Source organism: Octopus sinensis, linkage group LG18 (assembly GCF_006345805.1).
Source record: "Octopus sinensis linkage group LG18, ASM634580v1, whole genome shotgun sequence".
In the NCBI taxonomy this organism is placed as follows: domain Eukaryota; kingdom Metazoa; phylum Mollusca; class Cephalopoda; order Octopoda; family Octopodidae; genus Octopus; species Octopus sinensis.
Window position 1 is genome coordinate 34,163,580 of NC_043014.1, and position 17,500 is coordinate 34,181,079.

The following is a 17,500-nucleotide window of genomic DNA, read 5'->3' on the forward strand; positions in this document are numbered from 1 at the left end:
CGATCAGCTAAATTACTACTTCATTGAATTAAAAAGTAAGTGGCTGAGTATTCTAGAGAACCTTCTATCCCTAATATAATATTCGAGCAGGTTCAATGTGACACTTTCACGCGGCTGGCTCTTTGAATTTATAGCTATAATCCATCATGCATTTTAGAGCAAGCGGATGAGTTTTCCGTAACACGTGTACATGTAATGCTGTTCCCAGGCAAGCTCATACCTTGGCACAATGTGGGAAAAGGCTGGTTCTTTGAATTAAAGGGACAGACAATGCGGTATCATAATCCTATGTATGTGAGTACTCGACAAAAATACACTTGACCCTTTAACATAAATGTCAGATAGGCTTAGCCTGACACTGTGTTACAAAGCTACTCCTTTGAATTTGAATTACAGTCCATCGAATATACTCTTTAAAAGGATGAAATAAAAAGAAAAGAGAAAATGGAGGAAAAATGGGGGAGAAGCAGCATGGGCCACATATCCCAGAAAACTAGGGGCGCTCGGTCGCGCCCCGCGGTAATGACCATGATGGCGTTGCCACGGAAAATGGCCAGAAACATTGGCTGCAGGAACCACCCCATCTCATCGGGTTCATTTCTCCGACGGACCGTCGTTATTCCTATTTTGCGAAGGAAATTGACAGTACGGCGCCCTAGAACACTTGACATCTCGACGACAACCGGTAGAAAGTGATAGCGGCCGGCCAGGCTCCTGCACTTATTGATTTTTCTCTCCTCCGCGTTACGGGCGACGACACTGGGGCTTGCGACAGATACCGCGTGGTTGGAACCAGACAACGTGTCGCTGCACGTCGCGTCCCAGACTAGGGATCTGCCTCCTTCGAATGAGAAGAGGGTTATCCCGTCGAGGCGCTTATGGTCGGGACCTGCAGGCTCAAGTTGAGACGGGAAACCATCGTACATTATAGTTATTATAGTTCAAGTGGGTGAATATTCCGTAAAAACAAAAAAGCTGTATCTTTTATGTAATCCTCGGGTGGAATCATCCTGGCGCAGTGTGTAACAAGGCTGAACCCTCCAATTACAGAGACAGTCATCTAGGGGACTTCTACCCAGTTTTCGACAACCCGATTTCACACACACGGCTTGGGTGACTCCTAAGCCGTGGTAGAAAACACTTGTCTAAAATGCAGCACAGTAGGATTGAACCCAAAACCTCACGATTGAGTTGACAATTTCTCGGCCATTTAGTCATACGTTCATTTGCAAAAGTAACTGTGTATCACCCAGACTGTCAGATAATTCCCATCCAGTTGGCCATTATTCATTGTAGAGTTAGAAGCAAACTGCCAGCACAACACTTCTTTTGGTCCTCAGCCGAAGTCATTTCATATTTCTTACAATCTGGGTGAAGGGATTAGTGAAAAAAATTTAAGAATTGAAATTATGGTGATGTTTCTTCAGCTGGGGAGATTATTTTGTACTCTACAATTTTCTAACTTCAATTCAGTCATAAATTCCTATTTTCGGTGCGTTATAGTCGACTGAGTCAACAGCAGGGTTACCAGATCAATTTCATAAAATGTAGGACAAATTTTTCAATAAATAGCTTATTATAAATGCAAAATGAAAATTTAGCTTGTAAATTAATAATATATTAATGTATGCGAGCGCGTGTGTTTGTATGTGTGTGTCTGTGTGTGTGCGTGTGTGGCTTTCTTAGTGCTACTGGTAATATGTAACTTAGTACATGTGACAACTTAATACAATCGACAATCTGTTGCATAGTCGGGCCATCAGCAACTAAACCTGCAACACTACCAACCCTGCTGGACAAGGAGTGGTTTTTATTGGATACTCAGTAGGACAAAAGCAAAACCTGTCAAAGGGCAGATGAACTCAGTAGAGTCAACGACCATCCAACAGCTTGGAAAGATCCCTAGTCTTTGTTTAGGCATCTAAAGGAAAATTCTAATACAATACCTGCAGCTAGGTATGTGTAGTTTAGAGAGTGAGATTGGCCCTGTGCAAGGGTTTTCCTCACTAAAAAAACTTCAGATACAGGGTTTGCTTAACTGTTAATATCTCTATTGTGTGTTGCTCACTGATTGGCCGTAGCCAGAAATAGCAAAAAAAGACAAAAAAACAATGAAAAATTCCATGATGGAATGAAAGCATGTGTCGGCGTGGGTGGTAAACTCTATAGACACATGCTGCTAGCGGCGTCTATCGTTACCTTAGATACGGAAGAGGGTGTAGGTCCCTAGTTGAACTGAAATACCATATCGGTGTTGCTCCTGTTTAAAAGAATAATCAAGCGATGACATTACTCGAAATGGAATTGCAGCCGTCGTGTATATATAGGTGCGCGTGGCTCAGTGGTTAGAGCGTCGAGCTTACGATCGGGAGGTTGTGAGCTCGAATCCCGGACCGGGCTGCGTGTTGTGTTCTTGAGCAAGACACTTTATTTCACGTTGCTCCAGTTCACTCAGCTGTAGAAATGAGTTGCGACGTCACAGGTGCCAAGCTGTATCGGCCCTTGCCTTTCCCTTGGACAACATCGGTGACGTGGAGAGGAGAGGCCGGTATGCATGGGCGACTGCTGGTCTTCCATAAAACAACCTTGCCCAGACTTGTGCCTCAGAGGGTAACTCTCTAGGTGCAAACCCATGGTCAGTGTCTGACCGAAGGGGGTCATTTATATATGTTTATAGCTGAATGTGTGTGTGTGTGTGGCAGGGGGTGTTTCTAGGAGGTTGAGCGACTCAGTTGTCGTATTGCAACATCTCCATGTGTTTTATTGGCTTAATAGTACTGAGTTCAATTCTAGAAATTGCCGGTAATAGGCCAGTGTTACGTATACGCGAAAACAGATGTTTTATCAGTTTTGTAACATAGATACTACCGATAACACCTGACCCAAATAGATTAGAGATATCCACGAAAAGCAAAGCAAAAGGAAAAAACAATACAGCAAGAAGCATGACAAATTAATCTTATCATTCCCAAAACAGGAAGGATGGAAATAAAGTGAGGGTCTAGCAACCGAATTCCACCCAGAAGGATTTAATCGACTCGAAGCTATGGTAGAAGGCCAGTTGCTGAAGGTACCCGGCAGCAAGTTTGAACACGGAACCACAAAGTTGCAAAGCGAACTTCTTAATCGCCCAGCCATGCCTGCACTCAGTCAAATACTGAGGTTAGGGTCGCATGAGTGTTTGATTTGGTTTCTTGCTTGTCAAGAGTTTTGTTTTGTTTTCGGAGTGGGGAGGTTATATTTTAGCTACTTGGTATTTTAAAAATTAAAAGGCGGCGAGCTGGCAGAAACGTTAACACATCAGACGAAATGCGTAGCGGTATTTCGTCTGCCGTTACGTTCTGAGTTCAAATTACGCCGAGGTCGACTTTGCCTTTCATCCTTTCGGGGTCGATTAAATAAGTACCAGTTACGCACTGGGGTCGATGTAATCGACTTAATCCGTGTGTCTGTCCTTGTTTGTCTCCTCTGTGTTTAGCCCCTTGTGGGTAGTAAAGAAATAGGTAACAATTTTATTGAATACTAGCGGGACCCTTGGAATTTCCACGAACCGATTAATAGAATGTTAAGTAAATAAGGCGGCGAGCTGGCAGAATTATTAGCACGCCGGGCGAAATTCTTAGCGGTATTTCGTCTGCCGTTAAGTTCTGGGTTCAAATTCCGCTGATGTCGACTTTGCCTTTCATCCTTTCGGGGTCGATAAATTAAGTACCAGTCACGCACTGGGGTCGATGTAATCGACTCAATCCCTTTGTCTGTCCTTGTTTGCCCCCTCTATGTTTAGCCTTATTGAAGTTCAAGCTGGAAAGATTCTGAGAGTTTCTTGTAGGCTGCATGTCCATGTATATATATATATTATATATGCGTGTGTGTGTTTGTGTGTCTGTGTTTGTCCCCTAGCATTGCTTGACAACCGATGCTGGTGTGTTTATGTCCCCGTTACTTAGCGGTTGCGTCAAAAGTGACCGATAGAATAAGTACTAGGCTTACAAAGAATAAGTCCTGGGTTCGATTTGCTCGACTAAAGGCGGTGCTCCAGCATGGCCACAGTCAAATGACTGAAACAAGTAAAAGAGTAAAATAATAAACTTTTTCTACTTATATGTATATATAAAAATAACACATTGAAGAAAGGAGTAATTGAAATCTTTACATATATAATAGAATGAGATACTTAGGCAACAAATACTAAAACTGCGTATATTTATTTATACAGTTCTATTTACAAATATATAAAGTTTAGCTATTAATTCTATCCTCTTTTAACATACAATACTCATAGGCTGGGAAAATAAACAACACATAGAGATACTTGGGAGTGTCCACCATGTGTGCAAAGATTGCCAGTGCCAATCAGTCCATGGTACTCCCCACCTCCCAACATAGAGCCATGCCAGTTTCTTCCGATATGAATACAGAAAACAATAGACCTATATATGTACAAAACTATATAATATATGCCACATATAGTTTCCTCTTTTGAAAGATATTCATTTAATATAGATAGATAGATAGATAGATAGATAGATAGATAGATAGATAGATAGATAGATAGATAGATAGATAGATAGATAGATATAAATATATATATATAAATATATATACATACATATATATTATATATATTAACAAGTCACAAGGGCAGACATTTGAGAAGGTGGGGTTGTTCTTACCCCAGCCAGTGTTCACTCACGGGTAGTTGTATGTGGCATCTCTCTAGAGCTCGCAAACCCCTCAGATGTAAGGTTAAGGTGATAGAGACAGACAGACAGACAGACAGAAGAGACAGACAGACAGATTATATATATATAATATATATATATATATATATTATATATAATATATATATATATATATATATATATATATATATATATATATATATATGTATATATATATAAACCAAGGACACATACCTAATGCAATCAAAGGTCTCCAGAATTTCTGAAAACACTCCACTCCTTCAAGTCAGTACCTCTCTGCAGACAACGTTCTTAGTAACAGTTCGCCCTCTTCTCCTTCCTTGTCTGTCTGTCTGTCTCTACCACCTTAACCCTTACATCTGAGGGTTTGCGAGCTCTAGAGAATGCCACATACAACTACCCGTGAGTGAACACTGGCTGGGGTAAGAACAACCCCACCTTCTCAAATGTCTGCCCTTGTGACTTGTTAATAGTAATGGCATATGACAAACGGACAAGAAACTGGGTTCTCTCGAGGATGAATGGCATTTTAGGGTCACTTGGAGCCAGCTTTATTCTGGGGATGAGGACATGTTTGCCAATTAGTGAGCCGCTAATCCAGGAAGCCTCGATTGGTACTCTTGTACCATTGCAGAGTCCATTCTGGATAGAAATGTTACGAAGAAACATTACTATTGAACCGGGTTTTAAACTCAATTTATGAGGGGGGCATTCCTGAGGGTGTCAAAGGTTTTAGAAATTCAAGTGGTTAGCGCTCAGCCTCAGTAGAATCATCTGTCAAAACTTTATCTGTACTATAATAGGTGCGGCAGTCACCGGGACGATGTCTCAAAACTTCTTCACTGAACAAGAGGCAGTCTGAGTTCTTTGGCGAAAGAATTACTCTGCTTCTTCTCTCTTCTTCAGATGTATTGTTGAAGATATCATCTACCAGAGAGCCATCAACGCATGAAATTTGAGCCACTTCTATGTCATCAATAGCAAGATTGGGATCTTATGGAATTGCATATGTTCCATTGCCAAGATGCAAGAACCATGCTGCAAATTCCCTTTGATATGCTTGTTGTCCTGATGTTTTGGCTTAATCTGTATTGGATGAAATTCAGCTATAGAGGAGAATTTTTAATACAGATTTAAATAATTGTCTCACGAGTTCCCTTTGGCAATATGGGTAAGACTTGTCTAAAGTCTCCCCACAAGAGCACAACTTTACCACCAAAAACAGCAGCAATGCCAGTGATATCTCGCAAAGCTTTATCATTAGCAAATGAAGGAATCATAGAAGCCTCATTCAAGATGATCAAATCTAGGTTTTGGAAATGATTTGCATGGTCTGAAGTGGCTGGTACATTACAAACGCTGGCCTTCATAATGGGACAGGCAACTTGAACAAACTATGGATAGTCTTTCCACCTGACAGTAGTGGAGTGGAAATGCCTGTCCAAGCATCACTGCACACGTTGCAGCTGTTCCTTCGCAGATAAGTATTTATGGTATTAAATATATAAGTTTTACCACAACCTCCTTCTGCATCTACATAGAAACAGGAGTGGTTGGGCACTTCACCTCTCCTCTTCTTATCTACAGATTCAAACACGGCATTAGCAATCAGTCCCTGTTCATCAGTAAGTGTTGCAATGTCTGCGCGATCAATGTCTTCATGATGGTCAAGCTGCGGTACTCCAATAGGTTCAGGCAACCCAACTGCTAAACAATTAATACCATTCTCTATCAAAATTGCATCAGTTGAGTGCAGTGCCATGTTTCCTGCGTGTTCTGCATTAAAACCTTGGTGCAAGAAATCTCCAATCCTGGATTCCTTGTGAGTGATCCACACGTGAAGAGCATTTGCAGGGTTCATATACGTGCACAGAGCAACAAAAAACATAACATGTAACTGTAAGGGTATCCGACAGGCAGCAGCTTCTAGCAATGCAAGTTCCAATGTGCCATTATTTGAGAGACCATATCTCAGGCTTGCTGCCTTAAATGTTGACAAGATTTCTCCTACAGTGCGCAAATACTGGAAGCTCACGGCGCCTGAAACATGCAGCAGTAACATTCACAAGTGAAATTGTTCTGTGTCTCTAGGACTCACTGTAATCATTCTACAGATATTAGTATTCCTTTGCCTTGGTGTCCATGTTCTAGTGTGCCCATTAAACACATAATGGAGCGGAATCATCATCATGCTCATTCGGTTTGAACCATGCAGTGAGGGTAGTGTCACGGTCCTTCTGTGCCTGAGCAGCCTGCTGAGCGCTGCCTCTGTGAAAGTAAACTCTTTGCTGGTCTCCAAGATGAACTGCAAGTCTGTAGACAGTGTGAGATGTGTCGTGTAGCTTGAACTCTGACAGAAGATCAAATCATACCACGGCTTCACGCTGATTGGTTGCTTAATATTCCGATCACGTGAAACTATTGTGGTTCAGTCGTGGTGTCTTTTCAGCTACCTCACGGTTAGGTTTCGAATCACCGCTTCACATCAAATTCAGTGAGGACGTCGTGAAAAAAGCTAATGAATAGCGCTCAATTACGCGTTAAATTCATTGACTGGCGACAGCAAAAACACTGACGAATCGAAAGTTGTTGATTGCTAATCGGTCGAGCTTTGGTTAAGCTAAATCATTTAATAAAAAGAAAGGAAGACAGTGTAAAAGACAAGCGAACGACAGATGGGCAAGTAGTCATTATCAGAGAGTAACAGACAACTAACAGACAGGTGAGAACGCAGGCGCTCCACTATTCACTATCAGCTGGTATAGACGGCCTGATTCACCAGATATGAAGGGCCTACAACACGAAGTGGCCGAGCACAGGACTTTGGCATCACTTTGTCTCCAACAATTCGGTGCGACACCAATGCAAAATCACCTCCCTCCGACAAGTCATCCTAACGAGATGTCTGTGTTGGCTGGGCCATGCCCTCCGTCATCAACCAGGAGAATTCATCTACAAAGCAATTGCCCCAGCTCCCCTTCAGGGTCGGCGAAAGCGATGTGGTGGACAACGAAAAACCTGGCTGATAACAGTCAAGGCTGATCTGGAACCCAACCTAGGCCCCCATGTCTACGGCGTTCGCCGCTGGAATAAGGAGTGGTTGGAGATCACGAGGTCGTTAGCCTCAAATCGCCAGGCCTGGTCGGCGTTTGTGAGAGATGCAGCATTGAGGATGAATGAAGGCAGCTCAACCTACCCAAATGAATGCTGTCTCAAGACAAGACAAGAAGAAGCACAGGACTATATTATGACAGCTGATATGTGTATTCACTCGCTCGTCTCTTTCTCTCTCTCTCTCTTCCCCCTCTCTCTCTCTCTCTTTCCTCTCTCTCTCTCTCTCTCTCTCTCTCTCTCAATTTCCATACAACCACAGGAACTGTCCAACCAAGTCACTACGATAAACAGAACTTTCTGTTATAATTCTTTTATTATTATTATTGTATTTTGCCAATTAAACACACGCACTATTTATTTGACCTTCGCTTTAGTTTTATTACTATTATATTTTATTTTATTTCATTTTATTTATCTGCCAAAGTTGTTTCGTCACATATCTGTGACCTCTTCCGCGATTCTCTGTCCCATGTGTCTCCTCTTTTGCCTATTCCATTTTGTCCTTCTATTATTGTTTCTCTTTCTTACTTTGGACTGCTGCGTCTAATACCAACCCTGTACAAGAAACAAAAGACGAACGGAAAACAAACGACTACTCTTCATCCTGTTCATTGTCTATATTATATAAATGTAAATAAAATATAAATGCATTTTAATACACTTAAACTAACGTTTCACGTTTGTAAATTTTGCAGGCGCCTCATGTATGCACCAGAGACATTCAAGTTCCGGGAGAAGATCTACAAAAGCAACCCACTTTTCTTAATTGTTCAAAAAATTATTGAAATACTCGGAGGAAAATCCTACGAAAAACTTCTCAAAGAGCATATCCTGGAACCGCTAGGTATGACTGGTACTACTTTTCTGCACACACTCCATTCAGGGCGACGAAATTTGGCAATGCCTACTATGAATAAGAAAGGAGAACGTTATACGGTTCCGGTTGAAGCAATGAGGTAGGATGTCTGTATTTTTGTGTTGCCCCATTGCTTTTTGTAGGGGTTGGGTTTCACTGGTTAATACCTTATTAGCAGGAAGCAAGAAATTTATTAGGGGAAAGGTAGAGTCGATTGATGTAGCAATTACTGATACAGGTGCGGGCGTGGTTATGAGGTAAGAAATATGCTTCCCAACCACCTAGTTCCGGGTTCACTTCCGCTATATCGCACATTAGGCAAGTATCTTCTGTTCTGTTATAGCTTCGGACCGACCAAAGCCTTGTTAGTGGATTTGGTAGACAGAAACTGAAAGAAGCTTATCGTGTGTGTGTCTGTGTGTCTGTGCGCGCGCGCTGAGTGTTTTTGTCCTCTACCGCCGCTTGACAACCGGTGTTGGCTTGTTTACGTTTCCGTAACTTACTGACTGGTTCGGCAAAAGAGAGACTGATAGAATAAGTACCAGACTTAAAAAATGATAAGCACTTGGTTCGATTTGTTCGACTAACCCCAACAAGTCTGTGCCCCAGCATGGCCACAGTCCAATGACTGAAGCAAGTAAAAGATTTAAAAAAAAACAAAAAGAGAAAACGCCACCAAAACAAATGGCATTGCCAACTAAGGTGAGCTATAAAGACATGCTCTACCACGCCATCGACATGTCATCTCCCCCTACCATACTACCATCGACTAACCCCATCAAGTCTGTGCCCCAGCATGGCCGCAGTCCAATGACTGAAGCAAGTAAAAGATAGTAAAACAAAAAGAGAAAACGCTACCAAAATAAAAAGGCATTGCCAACTAAGGTGAGATATGAAGACACGCTCTGCCACCCCACCGCCATGTCATCTCCTCCCACCATACTACCACTCACTCTATCTCCCTGTCTCTTTCTCTCTATCAATCTATCTATCTATCTATCTATCCCTTACCTCCCCTTCCCCCTTCTCACCCTAGTACCCTGTCACCACATCACCCTGTCATCCCACCCCCGACCCCCATTAGTTCTCTTCTGAAATATTAGACACCAACGAGGTTGTCAGTTTTACAAGTACAGGAAACGAATCGTTTCATAGATGGAAGCAGAATGGGAAGAAGAGATGCGTGTGTTTATATGATGATGACGGGGTAGGGGAGGGGGGATGTTGATGAAATAGGGGGGATGGGGATGAAATGTGCGCGCGCGTATACGTGTGTATGTGAGTCGACATATGTGCATATATACACACATGCATATACGTACGTATTACATACATAAATTCACACACACACACACATACATACACACACGTGTGTATGTGTGTGCCTGTTGGTATAATGCACGTTGATGAATGATATCTGAGCGTGTGTGTGTGTGTGTGTGTATATGAGCGTGTGTGTGAGTGTATGTGTGTGTGTGTGTGTTTATGTATGTGTGTGTGTGTTTGTGTATGTATGTGTGTGTGTGTTTGTGTGTGGTGTGTGTGTGTGTGTGTGTGTGTGTGTGTGTGTGTGTGTGTGCGCGTGTGTGCGTGTGTGTGTGTTTGCACGCGCGCATGTTGCGTTTCATGGTATAAGATTATGCTGAAATAATGTATAGTGTGTGGTGCTAAAGTGCGTATGTGATGGGGGTTGTGAATGTATGTACGTGTATGTGTATTGGTAATGTGCGTATGCGTGATGGGTGTGTGTGTGTGTGTGTGTGTGTGTTGGCGTGTTGGGATAGAGATTAATGTCTTTTAGGTGGAGCCTTTCCTCATAGAAGAAAAGGGAAAGAATATTGTTTGAAAATTGTTTATTTAACCTAATAGAGTGTGCACTGTGGTGCTGGGAAATACCTTGTCAGTGGGATTTGGTAAATGAAAACTTTGCGGAAGCGTGGCGTGTTGTATTTTTGTTATTTTTTACTTGCCCTGTCCGTGTGAGCTAACAGTCGTACTGGCTTTCATGGGAAACATGTATCTTCGTGGTTGAAACCTTTTGGATTAACTGGTGCTAGAGTGAGCAATATATTGACCACTCTCTTATATTTATTTTATATATATATATATAATATATATATATATAATATATATATATATATATTATATATATACATATAGATATATATATATAGATATATATATATATTATATATATATATAGAGAGAGAGAGAGAGAGAGAGAGAGATAGATATAGATAGATAGATATATATATGTATGTGTGTGTGTGTGTGTGTGTGTGTGTGTGTGTGTGTGTTGTGCAGGAGTGGCTGTGTGGTAACTAGCTTGCTTACCAACCACATGGTTCCGGGTTCATTCCCACTGCAAAAATTGTATTCACCTCAATAGACGTCATTGATTGGTTGAAATTGCCGAAATGCAAGAAATTTAACAACAAATAGCTTACAAACTACAAAATTTTCCCAAGAAAGCCAAGAGAAAAAGATGTTTTATTTGACACATTCTACCAATATACGAAGTTTAAAAAGTGTTTAGTTACAAAGAAATTATTTTTAAAATCTGCCGGTCAAAATGAAAAGATCCGTAAAATAAATGATAACAACAATAACATAAGTGGCCAGCAAGCAAAGACCGATAAATGGCAAATCCAAAATCTTATAATTAATTTATAATAGGACGCACGAGATGCCAGCATTACTATAAAAATTAAATACTCTAAACACCACCAATCACTGGAAATACAACAAGAACAACAGAAATCGGGCGACGAGTAAAGAAATTAACTTACCATCTCGGCAGAAAGCCGCAAAATGAGGAATAGATAGCTCTAGATCGATTGATTTAGAATTTTAAGAGATAAAACCACTATTATGCAACTCAAACAGTGATAGATATAAACCAAAACATAAATAACAAATAATATATATTTTTATAAAACTAGATCTCAAAAAGTATAGAAATAAATTATCAATATATAATAAGTAAAAAGAACTACGTACGTTTCATGGCTACAATTAAATTCGAATTACAATTAATAAATTAATAAATTCGATTTAAAATTATAGTCAATCTTCAGGTTAATGATAATAGTTAAATAAATAAGCAAATAGAGTTAAACAATATTCGTTTTTAAAATAAATAAAATAATTATTATTCTTATAGAAAAAACTCCATTAACTAAATTTGAAACTTATAATAGATTTAATTATTATTATACTTATAATTTTGTACGAATGATGTGTTCTTGAGAGTTAGGCGTTTGTATACAAACCCTAAAACCCCGTATGCAACGTCCTGTTTATTCGTGAATGTGATAATTTATAAATTTATTACTATATTAATTTATCATTTAGATGTCTTAAATCAAGCTTCTAAGTTTTCAAACCCATCCCCATTTGACGACTGTCTCATCCTCTCTTCTCATTCAGTTTAAAGATGCACGAGCCCTACTACCTAGCTCCTGCTATATAAGACAAGCTAAGTGATCTATTCTTCTCTTAGTTTTAACCTATTCTCTTAACATCGTTTTAAAAATATTTTAAGCCAAAAGACGAGTTCTGTAATGATTCTATTGCAGAGCAAAAGTGAATGACAAATGACGGTATTAGAGTTTTCGCCCTTATATTAGTTTCTTCTCTTTCTTCAAAATGAATGTTAAAATGTTAGTATGATTCTTGTGATATCGTGCGTTTCAGGACTGACTGACTGAGGCAGTTTCGTGTGGTAGTGTCTTACAGGAAGTTAATTGTTAACAAGTTGTTTACATTATGTGTTTCGGGCAGAATAATAGTTGTTTTTTGTTTTTTTTTTAGTTACGTTTCATCTATATTTTATAGACGATCTTATTGCCCTAAAATCGTAAAATATTTCATGGAACCCTTCCGGGTAGATTTGTACGAATTAAAATGCCATAAATAAATAAATGTGTGTGTGTGTGTGTGGTGTGTGTGTGTGTGTGTGTGGTGTGTGTGTGTGTGTGCGTGCGTGCGTACGTGTGCGTGTGCTTGCATGCATGTATAATTTGGCTCTTTGCTGTATGATTTCAGAGGTTTCAAACTTACGAAAGCTGCCAATGGAATTTGTTCCAATGCACACGACATGTCTACATGGATTAATATGCACCTGATGAAAGGCGTCTCCCATGAAACTACAAGGACAAACATACGATCAGAAATTTTAAACGAGATTAACCGAACAGGCATCAATCGAATCAACGATGCTTTCAACTTGGTTAAGAACACATTTTTAAATCCAGCAATTTTGGTCAGTCTCGGTCGATACGGCTACGGAACGAAATGGGAATCTGGACTTTATAGAGGTAACTTCACCGGTCATTCTAACTTTATTCTAAATACTATTGCATCGGTTGTGAAACAAACAAAATACTGCTTCTAATATTATTACTAATAATTGTTTCTGGCATATTGCACATAGCGTGAAATTTGGGGAAGGAATTCGTTTATATAGGCGCAGGAGTGGCTGTGTGGTAAGTAGCTTGCTAACCAACCACATGGTTCCGGGTTCAGTCCCACTGCATGGCATCTTGGGCAAGTGTCTTCTACTATAGCCCCGGGCCGACCAAATCCTTGTAAGTGGATTTGGTAGACGGAAACTGAAAGAAGCCTGTCGTATTTATGTATATATATATATATATATATATATGGGGGGGGTTGTGTGTCTGTGTTTGTCTCCCTAGCATTGCTTGACAACCGATGCTGGTGTGTTTACGTACCCGTCACTTAGCGGTTCGGCAAAAGAGACCGATAGAATAAGTACTGGGCTTACAAAGAATAAGTCCCGGGGTCGATTTGATCGACTAAAGGCGGTGCTCCAGCATGGCCGCAGTCAAATGACTGAAACAAGTAAAAGAATAAGAGTATACGATCGACTAGTATTTAACTGGTATTTATCTTCTCAACATCAAAGAGATGGAGCGTCAACCTTGTTGAGGTATGAACTTAGAAAATAAAGGGCGGAAACTAAATTCTACAAGTCATTTAGTACGTTGCACTACCGATTATGACATTAGACTACATTTACATAATTTATGTGTACTATGCCAGTCCACATTCTTTACAAAAAATGACTGACATCACAGCAAACGAGCCTACGAGGGCGTCCTATACGTGGTCTCTTGTTTTGCTAGAAACAGCACTTGATACTCTCTAAAAAATCAAACTTTGCTGAAAGATAAGTAATAACCCTTTCTACTAAAGACACAAGGCTTGAAATTTTAGGGGAGGAGGAGACTAGTCAATTATTCGACCAAAGTGTTTCCCTGGTTCTTAATTTATCCACCCCGAAAGGGATGGAAGGCAAAGTCAACCTCGGTGACTTTCGTTGCTCTACTGCTATGGGAAGTGGTTCAGGGGCATAGTAACTATAGTTGTATTTAACCACAGGTCAGCGCCGATGTAGCAAATCTGACGTTCTAACTGCGACCATTCCGTCTTTAATTCTGAAATTCTTCTTCTTTCTCGCCCTTTTCAAGCCGAGCCAGGCTCATGGCCCGGTTTCCCGGTTTATGTGGCGTATGTGTTCCCCCCAGCTGGACGGGATGCCAGTCCATCGCAGCGTTACTCAAGAAACAGGAAGAGAGAGTGAGGGAAAGTTGAAGCGAAAGAGTACAATAGGGGTCGCCACCCAACCCCTGTCGGAGCCTCGTGGAGCTTTTAGGTGTTTTCGCTCAAAATTTTTTCGGCAGAATTTGAACTCAGAACGTATAGATGGACGAAATGCCGCAAAGCATTTTGCCCGACGTGCTGACGATTCTGCCAGCTCGCCACCTTGAAAGAGAAGTAATAATGATGCATTATATGATAGAATCCTTATTACATGATTTCTGGAAAAAAAAAAGGATTGGATGGTTACAACTGGAACGTTTTTGATCAAAAGATCGGGGCTGTGGCTAACCTGGTGGTAAGCGACAACAAATATAACCACTAATACTAACTTTGTATACTATATACATTATATTATATAGTTATACTACACTATGTCAGAATTAAGTGGAGGCGCAATGGCCCAGTGGACTCGCGGTCGGAGGATCGCGGTTTCGATTCACAGACCGGGCGTTGTGTGTGTTTATTGAGCGATAACACCTAAAAGCTCCACGAGGCTCCGGCAGGGGTGGGGTGGCGACCCCTATTGTACTCTTTCGCTCCAACTTTCCCTCACTCTCTCTTCCTGTTTCTTGAGTAATGCTGCGATGGACTGGCGTCCCGTCCAGCTGGAGGGGAACACATACACCACAGAAACCGGGCCATGAGCCTGGCTAGGCTTGAAAAGGGCGAGAAACAAGAAGAATAATTTCAGAATTAAAGACGGAATGGTCACAGTTAGAACGTCAGATCTGCTATATCGGCGCTGACCTGTGGTTAAATAACAACTATAGTTACTAATGTTATATATATATATAACTTCCGGTCTTTCAATATGTGACCTCGTGAGTACCGCCAGCGATTTTTTTTCCTCTGTCTTCCCTTCTCGGGATCTTTCCTTCTCCTATGTTTCCGACGAAGAGCTCCGCTCGAAACGTTAAACCCTCCTTCTTCCCTTCTTTCCTGAGCGTCCAATAATACTTTATTTTTTCCACGTCCTCGCGTTGCTGTGTTTTTTTTTGTGTTTTCTTGTTTGGATTAACTATATATATATATATATATATATTCTTTAAGTTCCTTTATGGGTAATGTTTTTAAGTAGCTCATGAAAAGCTCCTGTGCTATTTTTTCCGGCTAACGCTTATTATTCCCATCTTCCATGGTAATTTCATGGCATAGTTAATTAGTCCGGTGCCGCTATAGCGTAGGATAAATAAAATAGTAACGAGAACCTTTAGATGGAAATTCATAAATATTTTAATGCATTGCTACGTACGCTACCACAAAGTACACATATATACAGTAGACTTCCACTAATCAGGCAATCTGTAATCCGGAAAAATCAGTAATCCGGCACTAATTCCGGTTCGAAAAATTTCAGAAAATTTCAAATTTCCCGGCTCGCCGCTACGATTTGTTGGCGTTACTTGCTGCATAAACACACTCGCATCATTTGTAGACAAAGCAGACCTTTCCTTTTTGGGGGGTTTTTTGGGTTTTTTTTTCATTTATTATACTTTTTTCACTTTTCGCTCATGGTTCCAAAGAGGGTTTTTAACGTTTCGAGCCCAGCTCTTCGTCGGAATGGAAAACAGAAAAGTCTAAAGAGGTGGGGGTAATCACCGGCAGCACATGTGTAGTTACATTGCTGATATATATGTGTATTAATGTATTAATCATCAATGTCCTCTCACAAAAACAACACTCAGTGTATTGAATATAAAGTTAACTTATATAATGGCAATTCCATAAACTTAAAATTGCTACAGTCAGTTTCAAACCGGATGGAAATAAACTCGACCTTCATGAAACTGGTTCGATAAGATCTGTAGATTTCGTCTTTTGTTACGAATAAAACAAATTATTCTCAACTTCTGTTAGTAGCATTCTCTGAGCATTTTTTAAACATATTTTAGCTATGAAAATTGCCATTAAGGAGCACTAGAACAACTCAGAACAGTTAACTTCTTTGTTTGTTTGGGGTTTTTATCAAAATTTTCGACAGACCTGACTTGACTACAGCAACTAAAAGTAAAAATTCTTTAAAAATAAAATCTTATCTAGTGAACCCGAAGACAGACTTTCATCGAACGCTTAATTTTTGCTTCCTCGTTCTTTTCTTTCTATTTATAATTGAAGTGTGGCATATTTAGTGTTAATTGACCTTGTTTTTCACTTCTCCCTTGTGTTTTAATTTTATTTGTACTTTACAACCATTTATATATCTTAAGCATGCTTTACATGTCTTGCATTCCATTTCCAAAATTCCACTTAAACACACACACACACACTTACATATATATATACTTAAATCTTTTTGATACGACTCTACTCTATACTGTTTTTCTCCCCCATCGTTTTCTCTCTCATCCATCTCTACTTCCCTTTTTTCTCCCCTTCACTGTTTTCTATCTATCTGTCTCTCTCTACCCTCTTTCTCCAGTTCTCTCTCGTTGATCACACGTAACCATCGTCCATCTTTCTTTTCCTCACGTGCTTATCTTTTTTTACTTTCAGGACTGTCCTAAGGACTGGACGTATCCTATCTCTCTCTCTCCCATCCTTTCTCTTACCAAAGAAAATATTTCTCCAGCGTTCGCTATTTTACCCTCGTTCTGGTCTAACAACCCTCCATGTTTGTTTTCGTTCGGTTTCCTTGTATGTCTCCACTGTCCTGTTTTTGTTCTCAACTTTGACCCTCCATAAATCCAAAATTTTATTTTAGTATTTATGGGAGCATAAAGACTCATATTGTCGTTCAATGCTCGAAATAAGGAGTCGATAGACAGCCGACAACTGATGAAGGGTCGTTCTTTATGTTACTTGTCCTGTTTTCCATTTCTTTCTCTCGTTGTTTGCGTATTGTACTCATTTGTTTTCGTATTTCATGTTGTTTACTGCTAGTGACGTCCTGTACCCATATATGCGCATGAATATATATATGTATATTATTTATATATATATATATATCATTTATATATATATATATATATATATATATATATATATATATTATTTATATATATATATTATTTATATATATATATATTATTTATATATATATATATTATTTATATATATATATAATAAATATAATAAATAATATATATATATATATATTATATATTATTTATTATATACATATATATATTATTTATTATGTATATATATACATAAAACTGTCAAAATGCTATCTTTAAAATAGCACCTGCTTGTGCACGCGCAC

General features: G+C 39.7%; 1 protein-coding gene across 1 annotated transcript in view; it reads left to right on the forward strand.

The window, feature by feature from the left end:
- The window catches only part of LOC115221601, a 98,320-nt gene that overhangs the window by 67,395 nt on the left and 13,425 nt on the right, over nucleotides 1–17,500 (forward strand). Inside the window, exons 3-4 of the mRNA XM_029791801.2 lie at nucleotides 8,513–8,773; nucleotides 12,721–12,992. Of these exons, the coding sequence (XP_029647661.1) occupies nucleotides 8,513–8,773; nucleotides 12,721–12,992 (533 nt within the window). The remainder of the gene's footprint in view (nucleotides 1–8,512; nucleotides 8,774–12,720; nucleotides 12,993–17,500) is intronic.